Source organism: Chiroxiphia lanceolata, chromosome 11 (genome assembly GCF_009829145.1).
Source record: "Chiroxiphia lanceolata isolate bChiLan1 chromosome 11, bChiLan1.pri, whole genome shotgun sequence".
Taxonomy (NCBI): domain Eukaryota; kingdom Metazoa; phylum Chordata; class Aves; order Passeriformes; family Pipridae; genus Chiroxiphia; species Chiroxiphia lanceolata.
The window spans coordinates 7,019,333-7,040,140 of NC_045647.1; the positions used below are offsets into that span (position 1 = coordinate 7,019,333).

At 44.8% G+C, this 20,808-nt stretch overlaps 1 protein-coding gene across 7 annotated transcripts in view; it reads left to right on the forward strand.

Moving 5' to 3' along the window:
• The window catches only part of ADAMTS9 (ADAM metallopeptidase with thrombospondin type 1 motif 9), an 83,291-nt gene that overhangs the window by 12,697 nt on the left and 49,786 nt on the right, over positions 1-20,808 (forward strand). For 5 of the 7 annotated variants that reach the window (XR_004359059.1, XM_032699149.1, XM_032699152.1 and 2 more), the window contains 13 exons: positions 2,407-2,693; positions 3,656-3,739; positions 3,842-3,963; positions 4,371-4,411; positions 4,533-4,638; positions 6,591-6,737; positions 7,609-7,750; positions 7,964-8,071; positions 12,657-12,802; positions 18,724-18,905; positions 19,010-19,146; positions 20,212-20,329; positions 20,592-20,687. Coding sequence is in view for 6 of the 7 variants with exons in the window: in XM_032699149.1 (XP_032555040.1) it covers positions 2,407-2,693; positions 3,656-3,739; positions 3,842-3,963; positions 4,371-4,411; positions 4,533-4,638; positions 6,591-6,737; positions 7,609-7,750; positions 7,964-8,071; positions 12,657-12,802; positions 18,724-18,905; positions 19,010-19,146; positions 20,212-20,329; positions 20,592-20,687 (1,716 nt within the window). In the remaining variant the exon portion in view is untranslated. Of the gene's footprint in view, positions 1-2,151; positions 2,267-2,406; positions 2,694-3,655; positions 3,740-3,841; positions 3,964-4,370; positions 4,412-4,532; positions 4,639-6,590; positions 6,738-7,608; positions 7,751-7,963; positions 8,072-12,656; positions 12,803-18,723; positions 18,906-19,009; positions 19,147-20,211; positions 20,330-20,591; positions 20,688-20,808 lie in introns of those variants that run through there. The other 2 variants (XM_032699155.1, XM_032699150.1) reach the window with 2 other exon arrangements.

Sequence of the window (20,808 nt, forward strand, 5' to 3'; positions counted from 1 at the left end):
TCCAGGAGTGGCTTCATGAGCAGTGCTTCCCCATCACTGGTGCCTGGTTTTCCAGTAACCAGGCTGGCAAACACACAATACATGACCTGTCCAAATAACATGCTCCAAGTGCTGGAGTGGCATCATGCCTGGAAAAAAGTACGATGTTTTTGAAGGGATGATTTATCTGATTTGTGTGCTGGATGGGGGAAGAACACTGATACTGTACCGACAGTTGGCAGCATTAGGTTAATGATTGGACTTGATGATCTTAAGGGTCTTTTCCAGCCTAAATGACTCTATGACACTGTGCCAGATCTCTGCAACAAAAAGGAAGGTAGTTTTTGCTCTGTGCTGGGCATACCTGGCTATGCTGGGCTCTGATTCTCCTGCATGGTGGGTCAGGTCAGGGCTCTTGGAGCTAGACATTGCATTTCACATGGGCCTCTCTGAGTTATGGGTGGATTTGTTGGGGTTTTTTTCATGTGCAATACCAGCTGCAGGTTTTCATTGCAAGCCCGGTGAATATCAGTTTATTTCTTTTATACACCTCCTGTGTAATAGGTGTCTGCAAAGAATCCTTTGCATTTCCCTCTTCTATTGCCATCTAACCTCCCTCTGCTAGGCAGGCCAGAGAAGAAGGCACCTGAGCCTCATGGTCCCATTTGGGGCTCTGTGGAGCCATGGTAGAGGATGGTGCAGAGCTCTGGCTTCACACCACAGTCGTCAGAGCCTCGTTGAGCATCTCCTCACCCTTAACTCATTTTTCCTTGAGCACCTGCTCCTTTTGGAAGTTAGTTATTTAAAAGGGAAATTCAAGTGGCTGGCTGAGGGTGCAGAGAGGAGGGGAACTGGCTGAAGGACTGAGGTTAGTGCTTTCTCCTCAGTCTGGTCCTCTTCTCACCTTTAAATTATTTGTATGCATAGTTGGCTTCCCACACTGATTGGCACTGAATGAGTCGGGATAATGTCATGGTTGCCCACGAAGCTGTGCCAGCATGAGAGCACAACCTTGCCAACACAAGGGCATTGATTAGAGCAGAGGAACTAGGGCAATCCAATTATAACCACAAATGCCATTGGCTTTCTCGAATTCTTACTCAAATAACTGCGGACTCTCTGCTGTATTAAGGTGGTCTGGACTATATCAAGAAAGAAGAATTTATAGGACTTTGGTAGTTCCCAGTAAACAGGATTTAATTCTTAAATACTCTGTTGGCTATTTACACATAGGGCAAAAGGATAGTATTTTTCACATAGGTAGAAGCTGGCTGATCTCCTTTGCCTGCCGTGATATTAGAGAATGTATTTCTTTTTGGAAATTATTACAACTATTCCTAAAAGGAAACTACCCAGGAAAAATAACTAAGAAGTTTCCTATCATTTCAATCTTGTTTGAGCATTGAATATTCCTTTGTTCCCTAATATTATGCTTCCTCTAACCTACTCAGTGGGTCAGATAAGGAAATCTGATATTTTTCACCACCGTGAAGAAATTAAACTAAAGCTACAAAGAGCGTGAGGGTTGTGGCCTGGAGTTGTAGATGAGTAGTTCAGATCTGGCTTTATATTAAATGCAGAAACGAACAGTCTCTCATGGATGAATCACATTCAATTAGCTACTTCCTATGATGAACTGATTAAAAATTAAGTGGCATCAAATAAGACTGATTTTGCTCTTACATTTAAATAATGCTATAATTACATACTAATCAGATGGTAAATCTTAATTGTACATGTTCCATATGTTTTATTTGCCTGTTCTCCCTCTTCACTTTGTCGTCTTTGTATCAGCATGGAGTATATTTTCAGGCTGCTTTTATGTTTGGCCTAATTGAATATCAAAAGCAGTATATGTGAAACTTCCTGAATTCTATTCTTTCGCCAGTGGCAGCTGTGCTATTAGATGACCTTTACCATTCCTGTAGCACAGAATAATAAAGGGAGGGGGGGAACTGAAGCCCAGCCGTGTTATTGTTAGAGACAGAAATAAATCATATATAATTGCTTCGCTATGAAGGCCAAATCCTGCCGTCCTTCATGCCTGAGTTAGAAATACAGGATTTGGACCTTTGTTTCCTGTGGTTTCCTGGCCACCTTGGACGTGCCCAGAATCCTCACACGGCCGCTGTGGTGGCTAATTACCATCACCAGGCTCCATCCCTCCTGCATGGGCAAGGAGACAGCTCTGCTGCAGGGAAGCCTTGACAGGAATGTCCACCTCTTAAGTGCCACTGGCGTCCCCAGGATGACTTTAAAATTTAAGCCTTGGATGTTGGATTACATGGTGAGCTTACACAGAATGCTTCTCTTTCAGTTAGCTGCTAACTCTTTGTTGAAGTAATAATAGGTATTTTGACATAACATACATGTGGTATTTTATTCACTCCAGAATGTACTTTGTTTTTATGTGTTTTTTAACCATAGATCATGAGCACAGTCACAAAAAGAACAAGCGGAAACACTGGAGAAGACAGTGGGCAGAAAGCAGCATATTATCTGACGTGGAGATGTTGAAACACAGCCTGGAAGTGAATTCTTTTTCTGGCGATAGCAACAAGACTGGGACTGCTGGTGAAAAGAAGAGCCACAAGAGAACGAAGCGGTTCCTCTCCTACCCGCGGTTTGTGGAGGTGATGGTGGTGGCTGACAGCAGGATGGTCGCCTACCATGGAGCCAACCTACAGCACTACGTCTTAACACTGATGTCAATAGTGAGTATTCAACCAGGGGGAGCAGATCCACTCACAGATCATTCTCCAGTGGTCACAGAGCCCCTTTCTGCTGCATTCGTGTGCAACGCCATTAGTTTGCCTTGGCTAGGCATGGAGATAATGCTGGGATTACAGTAAAAATTGGTAAAACTTGGCTGGGAAATATTGGTTGGAGTCTTCTTTCCCAGACCCATCACGTTCCTGATCCTTCCCACACCTCTCCCATCTTTCTGAATGCCAGGCAGCATGAGAAATATCACTGGCCCTTTAGTCCACATAGTGTACTCTTCTTTTTATTTAAATTCATGTGCAATAGCTGAATTTAAAAAGGTTCTTTGGGCACTGTGCCTTCCAGGGGACTGATGCTCATAGGTTATGCAGTTGCCTCACCTCCCTTGCGAGGAGAAAAAGCCTGTGGTCACCTTGATCCTTGGCCTAGTTGTAGAGTTGGCTTTCCAGGCTGAGGACAAGCATTTTAATAGCTGCTGGTACTAGGATGCAGTAGTACAGTCCCCAAATAAGCAGCTCTCTAGATGCAGAGTGACTGGAAGGGAGTATCCTGCACAGTTGTGTCACTAGAGGGATGTTCATCCTGTTTGAGGGTAGATGTGCAGTGAATATGGTCTGAAACTGTCCATGTCAAAATTAGGCACTCGAGAAAGTTGCTTTTGACAGTCTTGGTTGGTGGTCTTTGAATGTCAGAGCAGAAAGATCCTGTAATTTAGTGAAATGTGTGATAAAGCAAAAGGAAATGCTGGGTTTCTGTGATACCAGCAGGTTTGTTTCATTCTAAAATTGTGCTTCTGGCAGGAGGTCTCTCCAAACAGCATCAGAGCGCTGAGTGGGGTAGAAGAGCAGCTCAGGAGAAAAACAGTTACAAAATGGAAAACATGATTGTGTTCTCTTAATTGTTTGTTTCCTTGAATGTTAGCAATAATTTCGAATATTGCTTTTTGCAACAGGTGGCTTCTATCTACAAAGATCCAAGCATCGGAAATTTAATTAATATTGTTATTGTGAAATTGGTCGTGATACATAATGAGCAGGTAATGGAAGTGATTTTCTTCACCTTCTGTTTGGCAATGGCATTTGTAGTGCGCCTTGTGATGAATAATTAAAATATCTGCTTTCTGTGTGTTGCTTATCAGGATGGTCCTGCAATATCTTACAACGCCCAGACTACATTAAAAAACTTCTGCCAGTGGCAGCAATCCCAGAACCACCCAGAAGGAAGTCACCTTCAACATGATACAGCCGTGCTTGTTACCAGGTGTGATGAATATTCTCATAACAACTGTAGCCAGTCGTGTGTCAGAGACTGTGAGTGTGTAACACATCCAGCTATGGGAAATGTTCAGGTTTTGACGTGGGTGTAAGGACATTTGCAATTGTGGGAGTGGTGTAACTGTGAGCAGAATTGGGATGATGTGTCCACCATAGCAATAGATGACTTTGAGAGATTCAGGACTGTCTAAGTTCTGCCCATGGGTTCAGCATAAGATGAAAAAACTCTGACTATGGTAGGGGGTTAATTTGGACTCTGGATGATGTGGCAAACCTGCATGAGAAGGTCCCTTGAAGGACCAAGAGTTGTTTTTGACTGCTGCTGTTATTGTACTTGTACCTTAACTCACTGCTGCATTGAAAATTAATGTGTCAGGTCTGTTCTGCTTTCAGACAGGATATTTGTAGAGCGCACAACAAATGTGATACTCTGGGTAAGAAAAACCTTTTCTTTGTCTTTTAGCAACTTTTTTTTGTAGTGACAATGTTAGTTACCTGTGCTGAACCATGGGTGACATTTCTTTTTCTATTGTAATCCTCTTTGTTCTCTCCTAGGTTTGGCAGAGCTGGGCACAGTCTGTGACCCATACAGGAGCTGTTCAATTAGCGAAGATAACGGACTGAGCACTGCCTTCACAATAGCACATGAACTTGGCCATGTGTATGTTTTATGTAAATACATTTACATTTAAATAGCCCGAGATTTGTGCTAACTAGGGCTTGGCAGCCAGGCTGGGAATTGGTACCTGCTGAGCCTAATTATCTGAGAAGAGATAAATGTACCTGGGTAGAAGATGCACCACTGAGGAAGATGAAACTGTGGGGTGCTCCAAACCCTATCTGAGAGCAGCAAAACCAACAGGACCATGTTTTGGAGAGGATGAATGACAGAGTACCCCAAGCAGCACCTAAGCAAGGGACAAGAGCTAACAAAATGTCCTTTATTACTGTGTCTTCTCATATCTACATGTGGACGTCAGCAGAATCTGCCCCAGCAGACATGGTGTCCTAGCCAAGCCACTGGGACTAGCCAGGATTTGGCTGGAGCTAGGAGGTGCTGGGTGCCTTGGGGAGGACCCAGGCGAGGGACACAGGCACATTTTGACTACCTTTTGAGACTGAAGTCTCCTCTGAGAGCAGGTCCTCAGCCTGCCACAGTTCATCCCACAGCTACGTGTGGTGCTGCTGAAGGCACTGCAGCAGCTGTGTGTGAAGGTGGAATTTACCCAGGGCATCTAGGAGGTGATGGGGCTGTATAAGTGAGCCTGACCCACCTCCTGAACTGTTTCACCAGTGCTGCTGGACATCCCCAACAGAGATGCTGTCATTCAAGATACACCTCCTCCAGTGAAAATTTCTCTTAACCGATTTTGACATTTTTTGAGACAGGTAGTGAGAAAAATCATCTTAGATCACGTAGTCCTTTACCCCGTGGCTACATCCCTTAGGTAGCTGGTTCAGTCCCAAACCATCTCATGCCTGGCTTGCAGTGGGTGTCTGTAAGTGTGGGATGCATGAGTACTTGGGAACAGATCTCTCATTGTTTTAAACTCCAGTTTTTCTTCACAGAGAGCTGGCTGAGACACTCTATTTTTAACCACAGTAGTATTTGTTTAAATGACACTTCCTGACAGAAAGTCCCCAAAGGTTTGGCATTCCCCACACCTAACCTGTGGCTAATTCCTTCACTAATGCTGCCCCATAGCTGCAGGGCAGCTACAGGAGGGGTTAACGGTGCTCCAGAGCAGGAAATGCCTCTGTGCCCTTTTATAGAGAGTAAAGGTGGTTTGTTGGAAGTCATGTTAATGGAGTATAAACTCCCCAGCCTTGGAATACAGGATCACACCAGGTCATTTCCCCTTCTCCACTTCAAACAGCACAGTGCTTTAAGCCGTTCTGTCTCCATTAGTGTATTTACCACATTCTTCAAGATGTCATGTGTTGCAAACTTTGCTTGGATTTCTGCTGATATCGATGCTTGATGGCATTTTGTAAACCTGCCACACAAATGTAAGAGCCAAGTCTATCCCTGGTGCAAGGCTGTTTAGGCAACAGCATGGCCCAAGGCATTCAACTGCATCAGAAAACATTTCGCATCCCACACAGGGTATTGCCGGTGTGCCCAAGGGTCTTCAGCCAGCAGTGGTTGGTGGGCTCAAGTCATTCATCTTCTTCAGAAACTTACTCCTTCAGATTAACTCTGGCTCAATTCCAGAGTATATGCCATTTTTATGAAGCTGGAGCCAGACTCCAGCCTGTCTGCATGATAGCAACCATCAGCTGAACAGGAAACTGCAGCTGGAATTGTGTCTTGCTCCAGGCTCCCATAAGGATTTGTCTGGCTAAATATATGCAGTCACGGTGTGGAGAGCTTAGCAGGGTGCTGCACAGCTTTTTGCACCTGAGTGCCGGGAACCCTGTTTGAGCAATGTTTGTTGACACTTGTGAATATGTGCATATTAATACTTTTATTTTGTAATATCTGTCAGCAGCATATCTAGGAAAAATTCTTGGGTTTGCTTGCATTTAGTTCACAGTGTTCCTCTTGCTATGCTAAATACTTGACATTAGCCTCTTAAGTGACTCTACTTTTCTCTGCTCTTTTTCTCTTAGTTTTAACATGCCACACGATGACAATCTTAAGTGCAAGGAAGATGGGGGTAAAAATCAACAGCACGTCATGGCACCAACACTGAATTTCTACACCAATCCCTGGATGTGGTCAAAATGCAGTAGGAAATACATCACTGAATTTCTGGAGTAAGGCCTTGCATATGCATGTGTTGGGCTGGTTTTACATGTGCATGTGTCCCATGGAGTTCTTCAGTAATTCTGAAGTCCTAGAGTGCAGCATTTGGAGGAAATCAGAGGGATTTGTGTGTGCACACATCCTTTACATAGAGCAGGAATGCACCCCTGGCATCCAGTCCCTGCCGGTTCAGCCTCTTAATAGGCTGGCAAGGACCGGCCTCTCGATGGGGAAGAATAAGTCTTCCCACATGGATATTGCTTTTAAGGACTGTGTGTGCCCCTCAAACCTGAAGAGTGACTTTTCCAAGCCCCGTGGCCCAGATACGGAGCTGTGTTTTAGAAGGCAGATTGAATCTGCCTTTCTGCTCCACAGGTCAAGATAAAGCCCTGGCACTAATCCATGGTGGGAACACCGTTCCAGGAGCCCACGGGTCAGTTTGATGCACAGTGATCACCTATTTTGCTGTGATGTCTTCCTGTGTGTGCTGATGTGGAACAGAACAAGAGCCACAATGGTGTTTTGGCAAATCCAGGAGCTCAGTCCCTTGGGCAGTTCTGCTAATCAATGATTTTTCTTTCTGAATTCTTTATAAAAATGTACCAGTGCTTGCTCAGCAACTAAATGCAGGTTGTGCACATTCAGAAATGCTTTTACCAGGGTAGCTGACTGTGCTGTGGTGGATGGTTGCTGTCACAGCACGGGGGTGGTGGTGGATGAGTAACATACCCTCCTGTGCTTGAGTTTGCAGTAGCTCTTCTAGTGCTTGTTAAATATGGCAAATGTGGTGTGCAGCTGCCCTAAGGCTAATTTGGGCAAACACCAATGGGATTAATCTCATTGCCTCCTGTTTTAACACCATTTTTCTGATTTGTGTTGTAGCACTGGTTATGGAGAGTGTTTGCTTGATGAACCTTCATCAAGAACTTACACGTTGCCTCAGCAGCTCCCGGGGCTGATTTATGATGTTAACAAACAATGTGAGTTAATTTTTGGACCCGGATCTCAAGTGTGCCCCTATATGGTAAGTGAAATTTCACACCTTTTTTTTCCCTGCTTTTGCCAGAGCAAAATAAGGTCTCTTGGGGTTGGATGAATGGCAGGCTCACAATCCATCAACTTACTGTCAAGCTTGTGAGTTAGTGATAAATCCTAGGGGGATAATTTCATAAAGAATCATCTATCTGATGAGGCCTGTGGCTCATACTTAATACTTTGATCTTTTCAATCATTTAAGCAGATGCAGTGTCGACGACTTTGGTGTATCAACGTCGATGGTGCTCACAAGGGATGTCGAACCCAGCACACACCTTGGGCCGATGGGACAGAATGTGAACCTGGAAAGGTCTGTAGTACCTGGTGGTTTGTGCCTCATAGCTGTATTTCCTAGGGCTCAGCTAAGCATATCAGTCAAAATCATCCTATCCCAGTGCCAGTTGTGTGGGGTACAGCCCTGACTGCAAGGGTGGAAGCCCAAAGCAGCTCTGTGTGTTTTAAGCCTGTTGTGCCTGGATCATCTCTAGCCTAGATAATGTGATTAAAATTGACTGCTTGGCATAACATTGTTTAAAGCAGGTATTCCTTCTGGAGTGCTTATCTTTTTAAATTAATGCCCTTGAGTGAACTTTTGAGCAAAACTTTTGCAAAGCTTCCCTAAGCTTTTGTTAGAAATCTGCTATGTGATGTGAGCAATTAGTAATTTTGTGTAACATAAACTTGTCAGCTGGCTTCTCATCTTGACAACTTCAGAGTAAAATATAGAATTGGTTGACATTTTCTGTATGGAACATTTTTGGCAGTAATTCATAGAAACTTTTGATTTCCATGTGCAATGTTAATTTCCAGCTAGCATTGTGGTTTTTAGAGTAAGTATTTAACTTTTAGTTGTTCAGATCTGGAGAAAAGTAGTTAGATGATTTTTCTTTTTCTTTTATTGAAATGCTGAAGCTTTTGAATAAAAATGCTAACTGGTTCTCATCATCTGTGTCTGAACAAAACTATTCTCCATCTGGTTCTAGTAAAAATAGTGTGATGTTATTCTACATGGTACAGCTTAAATTTTTACTTTTCTGGCTCTTAAAATCAACAACAACAATAATAATATTAATAAGTTTTCTTTAGAAAGAGTCAAAGTTTTAAATCATAGTCTTTCAAATGTATTTTAATAAAAATTCTGGATGTTATTTTAGATATAATTTTCCATACAGACTGTGGAACTCTTTGGTAATTAATCTTGTGTTGTATGCATCTGAAAACTTGATTGTTCAATGACACTTGGCTGATTTCCTTCAGGACAATGAGCATCATGGATCAATTTTCCTTCCTTTCTTAGGGAAAAGTGCAGTCAACATGTTTGTTTTTATTGTTGAGAATGCACATGAGAGATGTGGTTGGAATCTCTAATGTTTTTGTGTGAAATCCTCCCTGTTTTGAGACACAGGATAAAGCTTAGTTATCTGTGGAGTCCCTGTGACTTGAGACCTTGTGTCCTCAATTTCTCTGTTGGTGAGCTTGGGGTCTGGTCACTGCTGGAAGGTCAGAAATTACTGTTTTCTTGAAATTCCAAAAATCTGGACTGCAATTTTCTTCCAACAAACCTGCAGTTACCCTTGGATGTGACCAGAGTGATGTGCAAACAACTGCAATTGAGCAGATTAGCACTCCCTCAGTTCCCCCATGTCATGCAAGAGGCACTGTCCAGCTGCATGGCTCTTAATAAAGACCGTGTGAGCAAAAACATTTCAGCCCACAAATTTAGACAATTTGACAAGTTTAGACAAATTAGACAAGTGTGACCTGAACTTCTCAGCTGAGAGCAGATGGGCTCTTAAGAAAAGCTAATGCAGCCTACTTGTGTTCAGGCATTTGAATGTGTTCTCACAAAAGGGCTTTACAGAGTAATTCTTGTATCTGTGTGTTGGTCTAATTCAATGTTAAAGTTTGGATCATCATAAACTCTCTCCTCTTTGGTGTTCACTTGGGCTTGTAAAGTGCTGAGGTGCGAGTCTGGAGTGCTTTTCCTAGGAATAAATTGCTATTTTGGTACTCTGCTGTGGCCAGGAGCCCCGTCAAACTGGTGCTCGCTGACTAATGCCTCAAGTCTGCATGTTTAAAGCCTGTGATGTATGGGTTGGCAGATGGAGAAAATACCATGCCATTTTTTATGGAGATATCTTTGGAAATGAGGGAGCCTGAGTAGCTAAAAAAATCTAGCTAAAACTACTGGGATGTAGATTTAACTGGGCTCTAAATTTACTCCTAAATCAAGGACACTAAAACAACCCAGGAGTATTAACTTACACATATTTTGCATGTGAGAACACTGAATTTGGTCTTGCTAAATCAAGCCATAAGCCCAGCTCAGAGTTTGGCTTTGCTGGGCGAGCACCATCGTGGTGGTTTTACCATTTCACAGCACCAGCTTGTTGTTGGGTGGAGATAAATCACTGAAAGAAAATAAAGAGGGTCATAAATTTGGGCCTTTCTCTCTCTCTCTTGCGGTTTTCAGGGCTGTTTAGAGAATGATAGCAGAAGAGTAGAGAGGAATAGTAATCGTTTGTGTCTCCTGCCGTATGGCAGCAGGTAGCGTATCTGTTATGCATGCATGGAGCTTCACAGCCCTTGTCTGCCCCCTGCTACTCTATTCAGCCAGTCAGCCCAAGGATGGGAGCTGGATTTGGTGAATTATCTGGGACTCCAGTGGCAAGACAAAGGAAAGGAAAGTCTGTTGTAGTGTCTCCCATCCCTGCCAGTGCTCTCCTGCTCAGCTGTGTGTCTTAAGATATTTTGAATTTGCTCCAGACAAAACTCCTTTTTATTCTCTTCATTCTGTGATCTGTAAGCTCATAGGAAAGAGAATCCTGGCAAGCTTTTTAGTTTTTCTGTTGTATCTCAACGTAGCAATTATTTTTAAAATGCGAAAGGCACAGAGGTTGTGCAGCCAGACTGTTCACAGTGTGGTTCCAAGAAACACCATTGCGTTTCCATAAGCTAATCTTGCTGTTTATTTAAAACAGCTGCTCTTTTCCCCACCTTTGAATTGCCATCACCTCCAACCCCCCAATTTTTAATAAAATCAACGGATGCAGGTGATTTCCTGGTTAATTCTCAACCATGGGATGGGAAACATACAGGTCATGTCACGGTCTGTTAGCTGTGTTCATTCACTAGTTAGCTATTCAGTCGTCTTCTCTGGGTCAGTGATGCCAAGCATGACTCTGGTTATATATTTAGCTGTGAGCATCGATGTTGCTGCGAGAAGTTCTCCTCTGGGACAGCTCTGTTGGATTGGTGTCATGTATTTTTGTACTTTGATGATAGTTGTGGGACCTCTTTGTCCCTGTACAGGGCTGGCCTAGGGGTCTCCAGCCTTCAGGTTTTCAACCTCTAGTGCCAGGAGGAGTTGTGCATCATAAGGGTTTGTCCTGCAGCAAAGAAAGAGGCTTGCAACTGATTTTATTGCTGTCCTTTACTGTAGCAGATGGTTTTTAGCCAGTTTTTTGTCTGGGGAATCAAATCTTCAGATGGAAGCAAATCTAGGGCATATTGCAGCCCAAAGACCATGCTCGTCTCTGAGCAAATATCACATGTAGGACTCAAGCTATGAGTTCTTCAGCTGTCCTGCAAACCATGCCTGTGGGCAGATGCACCCGAGATCAGCTTTCTTCATCAGCAAAGCAATGCAACAGGTCGGCCATCGTGGCAAAAGGTGTTCAGTGTGCTGCAGAGCTGGTGTCCTGTTGGATGCACAGCCCTGTGACAGCTTGCTTTTGCTCTGTTTTCCTAAACAGCTTTATCTAAAGTGGCTCATAAGGATGTCCAAAAAAGGAGCACGAGCTCATGGTGTGTCGTGACACAACCTTGTGCTATTAGTGAAAGGGCTGGAAAAACACTGTACATCAGTAAATTTGACCCCGTTGCCATAAAGATCATCAGGTGTTTCCCTGCTTGATGCAGCAAAATATTGCAAGGGAATATTTTAATGATGCTCTACCTATATTCTTCTGTAAGTCTGTAGCCTCTTCTAATCTGTGAGCAATCAGCAATGTTTGGGCTTCCTATAATTGCAAAGATTTAGGTATCTGCATGTCTCTGGGTTTAAATCCACTTTAGCGAGCACTGTTCAGTGAGAGGGAAGTCCTGCTCTCACGGGTCTTGGGGACATTTTTCCATCCACTCTGGTGGGGCCAGAAGGTGACTCTCCCCTAGAGCTCACCTCTCCAGAAGTCTGTGTTGTCAGTCTAGCAAACATACCCCAAAAGACACAATTTATACCATGAGAACAGGGACGGGGGCTTGCCATGATGACTTTATGCAGTTTTCCAAACAAAAGAAAACAGGAGTCATAGCTAAAAAACAAAAGTGTAGAACAGGTCTTGGCAAGTCCCATGTTATGACTGAGTGGAAAAAAAGAAAAGACTTTGGATTGAGGAATTCATTTTTCTATTTTAATTGCCTTTTAGATTTGGAAGTTTCCTTTCCTGCTTTGGATAGCTGTGGGGAGGTTTGAGGTTTCCCTGGTGTTTTGTCCTCATTGCCTGTCTCCTCCCCTGACACGGCACAGTTCCTGCAGCTCTCCAGGAAATCAGATAAGCAGCTTTTTGAAAAGCCAGTGCCATGAGCTTTGCCGTGCTGTTCAGCACCAGTAAACAGGGAATATTCAGTGGTTGCTGTTCTCAGTCTTCATCCCATAAATCATTCCATGGACTCAGCACCTTGCCTTCACTTTGCCATTTAAGGGTGCAGAGAAACTAAAATACGGGGGTGACGGAAAAGATATATAGAGAAGTTCAGCTTTATTTGATTGCAAAATCACTGTGTGTGGCTGGGAAATGAGTGAGCCTGAGTCGTCGCCCGGGCTGGGGGCTGTTGGTCGGCTCATGGTGCAAAAGCAACGCAAACCCACCTTTCCCATGTTTCCCTGCACGCAGCACTGCCGGTTTGGGATGTGTGTGCCCAAAGAGCGAGAGGCACCGGTGATAGACGGAGCATGGGGGACATGGAGCCCTTTTGGGACCTGCTCGAGGACCTGCGGTGGCGGCATAAAGACGGCGATACGAGAGTGCAACAGGCCCGAGTAAGTGCACGGAGGGGAAGTGCCAGTGGGTGAAATGGGGAAAAGCAGCTGGGCTGCCCAAATGGGCTGAAATCCCCTTTTCGTCCGTCCCCAACCCTTGTGTGCCCTAGGGACAAGTGACTCTGCTCTGGGGATGGGTGGCTTTGCCTGGTATGGATGAGCTAGGATGGGAACCACGGAGGAGCCGGGCACAGGTTTGGTTTGTGGGTAAAGTGCTCTAAAAGGCATCCATTCAACAGTGAGCTAAGGAAAAATCTAATACCTGCATGGGTTTATTGCCTCCTGTATTCCTGTGGAGGTGCAGCTGGGATCCCACTTCCAGAGGTGTTTTTCTTCCTCCAAAGTTGTGATTCAGAAAGGAGGGAGAAAAGAAGGAGCCATGTTTTTATCCTTTTTCACCATTTTATCCCTGCTTTGACTGCTTTTGCAGCTGTTCCTACCGGCTTTTATACAGTTTTCTACCATTTTACTCCTGCTTTGACTGGTTTTGCAGCTTTTGGCTCCTTTTGCATCTGATCCTTTATACAGCTACATTTCAGCTGGTGCAGACTAGCCAAACCTCAGCAGAAATCTGTGCCCCATTAAAAAGTGGCCCTCAAAAATGTTTGCTGTCAGCCTGGAATGCAAAATCCTGCACTCTTTGAAATGGCAGGGAATTTTGCCGTGGGCTTCAAGTAGACAAATATGTAGCTGACGAAATATTAGTAATAGCTTGAGCAACTGGTATGAAAACAGCCTGTTTACATAAATTGTGAATTGTGCTGGTTTCTGTTTAACTACCTTCTTTCAGAAGAAGGGGCGGGCAGGAGGCTTTCTGGGCTCTCGTTTGGGACGGAGACAGAGAGTAGAGGGGTCTGCAGGGCTGGTTGCACTGAAGGGTCTTGAAAAGACTGAGCAGGCTGACTCCTCTTTCTCATCATTGGTGTTGGATGGCTTGCTGCCAAGGAAGTTGCCATTAGGGATGTGCCAGTGACAGTTTCATCACTGCTAATGGGAGAAGGGAGAGATTGTAGCTGTGACACCGGTGGTGTAGTGACAGGAGAGGCTGCTCAGCACGGCTGGGCAAGTGTTGAAAGAGCAGGGTCAAAGCTTAGGGAGTAGGACACCAGCACATTAATTAAAACGATGCTAAGAGACACACAAGTGTAAAGGGATTCTCCTCTGGCTGTGTTGAGTCAGCACATGCCATATGGTCTTCCAGTAGCCACGGAGAGACAAAAATAAAGTATCTTTCCATGTGCAAAAAGATCTCTGCTGCCGAAACTTGGATGCTGTCAGTGAGATGTATTCCCATCTTATGAAGGGGCATCTGTCTGGACTGATAGCTTTTTGTGATAGAAAATCTCCTTTATCCTGAAGGTTAGCCGAGGGATTTTAAATTCCATCTTCTCTCATAGCTTGTGTTTTGTCTCTTGGTGCTTTGGGAGGTGTATTGCTTTGGCTGGGATTTGCAAGAGCACCTAAATACACTCAGCACCAGCGTGCCTGAGAAATCCTCTGTGCTTATCGTTGATAGTGGTTCTTTCCAGGCCCCTTTTCATGAGCCACGTGCTGGACATGGCCTCTCTTCTCCAACTCCTCCCAAGGTCTCCACAAGGAGTCGTCTGTCCCAGCAACATCAACACAACTTTACACTGGCTGTTCTGTACCTGTAATTTGACATCACAGTGTGAGCTCCCACCATCTGTGTCCCTGTCGTCATGGGACTGCTGAGACAATGCAAATGGATGAGACTCCACTGGGTGCTCTCTCACCTCACTTGCTTTTCAAAGTATTTCAAAAATATACAGAGTTTCTCCTCTGTTGTAGAAGGCAGCAAACCCAACCCAGAAACCTCAATTAAGGTCTGAAATAGTTCTCAGTAAATCTTTTATATTCAAAGATGGTTTAGCTTTTTAAAGCTTTTTCTGTTCACAGGCGTCTGGAGTCGGATCTTGCATCCAGTAAAATCTGGCATTGAAAATGACACCCATTGCCACTGTAGTGCAGAAAGTAAGGCTGCAGCTTCTGTCTCTGTAAAGTGCTCTGACACCTACCTGGATGAATATCTTGCAGGGATGCAGGAAGAACTGTAAGCCTCTGGAATGGCAGCAGACTGTGTTTGGAATGTATTCACTAACCAGACGAGACCCTTCCCACTGAGTTTGGCCACTTGGGAATTTGAGGTTGGCTGGTAGACAAAGCCTATGGCTGCAGTGTGTCATGTTAGAGGGTTCATGGTGTAAGCCCTGGTTTCAACAGAAAGACATAGCTGCAGAATTATGGGAAAGGATATATTTGATAAGGTGTCAATACCAGGAGCCCTGTTTTCAGGAATGGCTCTCTGAATGGGGGAGTGTTATCTCTGGATGTGAGTCAGATCACATTTCCATGTTAGTCCATCACAAAAGTATCCACCTGTGCTGAAAGCTGTCTCAGCCTGACATGTAAACACATCTATAGATGACTGTGCTGGCCACTGGCAGCACACCAACCAATTCCCAGTCCCAGGGCTTCCCAGGATATCTCAAACTGATCTGTGCACACTAGAGCTTCACAGATTTTTCTGCAGTCACGCACAGGTACATGGGACACGTACAGGACAAGTACATGGGCAGATATGCAGATGAGCACACATGCCCTGCAGTTAAAATTCTCCAGGGGCCTTTCGTTGTGGCTGCCTGTGCTCCCAGGCAGAAGTGCCACCCATGGGGGTGAGCAAGTGCAAAGCAGCCCCAAAACAGCGCTTCTTGGAGGGGTGCCTGTATCTGGTGCTCTTGGACTCCTGGGAGTTGGGTGCTGCCACAAGGTCTGCAAGTGAAAATATTCAAAGTTAGTGATTGCAGGTGATGCACGAAGCATCGCATATTTAAGACCTGTTGGGGTGGGAGTGGGGATGAGACCCCACCATTCCCTGGGCCTAAGAGTTTCTGGGCTACTGGGAGGAGTGCAGTGAGGCTGGAGTGTTTGCAGCAGCTTGTAAGGGGAATGATGCTGGATTGAAAGTGGGTCCATACCAGCTGTTAGTTCATCAAATAGATGATTCAGAGAGAAGGGAAATTGAAGCAAAACAAGGAGCATGCATGTACTGCTTTCCCTTCTGTCTCTGTGGTACATTGTTGTTTATCCATAAAATATTACGTAGAGGGAAGTATGCAGTATTTCTTCGTGACACTGAAAATCAATGTTACATAAGGCTGACTTATTTTTCAGGTTCAGCTCTTTCTGTTTCCTCAGACACTGTGAAAAGCAGTGTTGGTTTAAAAACACCCTAAAACTGTCAGGGTGGTTTGGAGCAGTTTTGAAATGTCAGAAATGTGAGTGTGCTTCAACTCCCAGCTCTGTCTGAGGGGAGATTTAATGCCACAGTTATGACTCTGACAGTTTGCAACACAATGGCAAGTTTTAGCATCCTTCAGTTCATGGTGTGTCAATGTTATCTCAATCTCAGGGATCATGTCTAGAGAAGAGGAAACTAAAATCTTTGGATTTTGTTAGACATACCCTTTAAAAAAGAAAATGCTCCTGCAAGTTTTTCGTAACTAACCTAATTAAAAGTTTCATTTTAATTAAATTGATTTATATTGGAAGCAATGTGGTTACCATAAAAATGTTGTAACTGCAACTTTTTTTAAAGAAATGCCCTCTTAGATGTTTGTGTAACTTAGAGCCTCTGTCAAACTGCAACAGTTCTGCTGTGGTTTAAATGCTTTCGAAATGAAAATGAATCCCCGTGGATGACACAGACTCACCAAGGTCTAGAGTGTGCTGCTGCCACTAAGTTTCCCTAAGTGCTGTGTAGTGAGATTGTTGAGATGTCCCTTTGTAGCTGGAGGTAGCTAATGTGCCTGCATGGGAATAGTCTATAGGATGGGCTCTGGGAATAGTTCCTGGGATAGCCTCCAGTGGTGGGAAAACCCCAGCAATTACAGGGGCTGCTGCACTGGGTTAGCTCTGGAGTGGTCCCAGGTATAATCAAGTTATTTCAAGTTGTGTGACACAACAAGGTGGAGAATAGACTAAATCAGTAGAAACCAGGCTTAGACTTGCTCCGCTAGGAACTGGTGTAAAATCAGTATGTAATTAGAAATCTGCACTGGGCACTGTGTGGTTGCTTGGGCTTTTTATCACGGGCACTTGCTTTAATTGGAAGCATCACAAACCTTTGCAAATGGCACACATTTCATTTCCAGGTGGCACGTGAGAGCTGCCCTCAGAGCAGGTAGAGCTGATGTTACCAGCTATCGCTCCAGGCTGTGCCTGAAGACAAATCATAACCCTTGGCCTTTGGGATAGGACTGGAGGGGTCTGCACCACAGTAGTGTGGATCTCAGCAAGGAGAGGATGCTGGCAGGAAAAATCCCACGTTTGTTGCTGGTAGTTCTCATCATCTCATCTGGAGCTGCTTAAGGAGGCAACTCCTGCCAAATGAGTGAGCATCCCTAGTGTGGTGCTAATGGAGAGGTGGGAAGTCTGCCTGCCTTTCCCTGCTTTGCAAGCAATCTTTCAGCAAGGGCAGGCTGTTCTATGCCTCTGTCTCCCCATTTGTTTCACAGGAACTCTGCTACTTAAGTCACAAAGAGTTTTCAAGCATAAGAGTGAAGAATTGTTATTTTTGGGAGAAAAGGCACTGCCGGGCTTCCTAGGTGGTGGATGTGTAGAGATGCTAAAAAATTCTGTTCAGCTGCAGGAACTTGTTGTTTCACTGTGTGTAGAGACCTTCTTGCATGTGCAGGGGGGTGCTGTCCCTTTTGTTAGAGGTGCTGGCTGCATGCAAAGTGGAGAGCTCACGGTGAGCATCTCCCTGCTAAGGGCAGGAGTAGTTCCCATTTATCACTCGTTCATTTGCATCTTGAAGGGTCTCCAAGTGTGCAAAACAGCTTCCCTCCCCAGGGGGCTCCAAGGGCAGATGCACTCTGACAGCATCCCTGGGGCACTGATGGGTGTCTAATCCCAAGGTAAGGCAGAGCTGATCCTGAGGAACAGCCTTGGAAGGCAGGAGGTGTGGGTGCCAGGATAGCAGAGCCCAGTGAGTTGCACTTCTTGCTAGCGCTGGCACTCGTTTTGTTTGGGGGTGGGTAGAAGATGTAGGTTTGGTGGTTATTTTGATGTGCAGCTCGCTCCTGCACCACTGCTGACAGCAGCTGGAATGGTAGAGGCTTTTTCAATCCCCAAAGTGATCTGTTTTCTGGCAAAGGCTCCATCTACATACGAGGACAAAAATAGTTTTATGACTACAGCCCTGAATCTGGGAGTCAGGAAATTCAAAATGACAGTTTCTCCTAGGCTTATCCACTGGCTTTTATGTGGCTTGGATGGTATCTCTCTCCCCAGTTTATACCACTGTCATCCTGCTATAAAATGGAGGTAAAGTATTTATTGGCCATGTTTGGTGCTTTCTGGAATACATGGAGATAAAATTGTTTTGAAGTGTCCAACATTACTATTTTGAACATTTGGGGCTAGAAATCCTGAAGGACTAAGTGCTGCCTGGCCTTTCAGCCTCTGCAGGGAAGGAAGCCCTTTCTTCTTTCTCATGTGGTATTTAGTTATTTGCAAACCACTAGATCAGATGCAAACTCTGAGCCATCAAATTCATAGGACCGAAGGGGTTGTGGAAGTATGGTGCTGGACAGAATCCCTTGGTGTGACAATAAATCCTCAGATGAGGAGGAAGATGTTGCTCTTCATCTCTAGCTTCTCTCACTATGTTGTCATTCAGCAGAAGGCAATTACTCCCTTTTTCATCCCTTTTTAGCATCACATATACGGCCTCTTTTTGTTAGACACCTGCATAACATTTCCTGCTTGTCAGTCTAGGCTAATAATTAAAGGTATGCACTGAGACAGAGCCCACAAAATGGTGTTGCAAATCCTGACTGTGTTGAGCAGGTGCAGAACTGCAATTTCATCTCATGGCTAGCCTGATCTTGTCTCTGCAGGCCCAAAAATGGTGGGAAATACTGTGTGGGTCGCCGCATGAAGTTTAAATCCTGCAACACCGAACCATGCTCAAAGCTGAAGAAGGATTTCCGGGATGAGCAGTGTGCTGACTTCGACGGGAAGCACTTTAACATCAACGGGCTGCCCACGAACGTGCGCTGGGTTCCCAAATACAGCGGCAGTAAGTGGCCGGGGCAGGGACACAGATCCTGCCTCCTGAATCACCACCTCGGGGTGATGACGTTCAGATAACATGCTTCTGGTTTTCCTCCCTCCCACGCCCAGTCTTGATGAAGGATCGGTGCAAGTTGTTCTGCCGGGTGGCGGGAAACACGGCGTATTACCAGCTGCGGGACCGCGTCATCGACGGGACACCCTGCGGCCCCGACACCAACGACATCTGCGTGCAGGGCCTCTGCCGGGTAATTATCTCCCACCCTCTTCAGCAAAGGGGGATTGCGGTTTTGCATGGCAGGATGGCACTTTTGCACTGTGCTTCACGCAGTTGTTGGCGTGTCCTCTTTGCCCATGGGCTGCCAACGTTATCACCAGGCTCTGCCAGCCCCAGCTGGTCTGAAACTTGTGCCAACCACCAGATTTGCAGAAGAGCCACACGTGGAATTATTTAGGTTGGAAAAGACGTCTCAGTCATCATCAAGTCCAACCATTAAAGCAGCACTGCCAAGTCCACCACTAAAACATGTCCCTACGTGTCACATCCACACATCTTTTAAATACCTCAAGGGATGGTGACTCCACCACAGCTCTGGGCAGCCTGTTGCAGTGTTTGATAACTCTTTTGGTGAAGAATTATTTCCTACTATCCAATCTAAACCTCCCCTGGTGCAACATGAGGCTATTTCTTGTCACTTGTTACCTGGGAGAAGAGACCGACCCCCACCTGACTACATCCTCCTTTCAGGGTGTTGTAGAGAGCAATAAGGTCTCCCCTTGAGCCTCCTTTTCTGCAGGCTGAGCTCCCCCAACTCCCTCAGCTGCTCTTCATCAGATGTGTACTCTAGACCATTTACCAGCTCTTCTTGGGACACACTCAAGTGGAGGTTGTTTACACGTCTGCCCTAGGTTAGTGAGGGCTGTGGGGGTCTGAGCGTAAATCCAAATTATACTTTCTTCTGTGCTCTGCCATGATTCCTCCTGTTCAGGCCCCAGAGCCCTTTACATTTCCATCACAATTATTTTTCACACTTTTCTCTATGTGAACAATTGATGCAAGAATTTTTCTCTAGTGAAGGCATTGCCTGGTGCAAACAGCGGTTCTGATCCTTGCTTTGTGAAAAAGCCTTTTATTGGAAAACCTTGTGGGATGGCCACACTGTAAATCAGTGGAAAAATGTGGGGAAGCAAAACAATTTGTCTCATGGCAGCCTTTTGCATACACAGCTTTTGTGTGCCTTAATTAGGAGGCTTGTAAATGCTGTTCTAGTCTGTATTTGCTCAAACTAGTTTTTTCAATTTTTCTCTTAAAGCAAGCTGGATGCGATCATGTGCTGAATTCAAAAGCAAGAAGAGATAAATGTGGTGTTTGTGGTGGAGATAATTCTTCATGTAAAACGGTTGCAGGCACATTTAACACGGTGCATTATGGTAAGAATCTGTTGCTAAAAACTTTATAGTGAAAAATGTGGGTCCATAAAAGCCATTACCACACTTAATCTACAAAAACATTGATGTAAAACACAAAACCCTTCTAGCTATAGTATATTCCATTTTATAACTATTTGTGCTATCCCTAAATGAAAAGTATCGGCTTGTGTAATGTGAGGTAATTTTGCTCATTTCCCTTCCCCCTAGAAAGCAAATGAAATGTCTGTGTAATGGCCTTGAGTCTCTGTTAAATCTTTCCTAGGCTATAACGTTGTGGTTCGCATCCCAGCTGGTGCAACTAATATTGATGTGCGTCAGCACAGTTACTCAGGGAAACCAGAGGATGACAACTACCTGGGTGAGTTGTAGTCCTTATTTCGGTCCAGAAATCTGCTTTGTTGTCTGGTTGTGGTGATATATCTACTGACTGCTCTTTGCTTGGGAGGATGGAGAATTCATTTAAGGAAAATGTTTTCTTG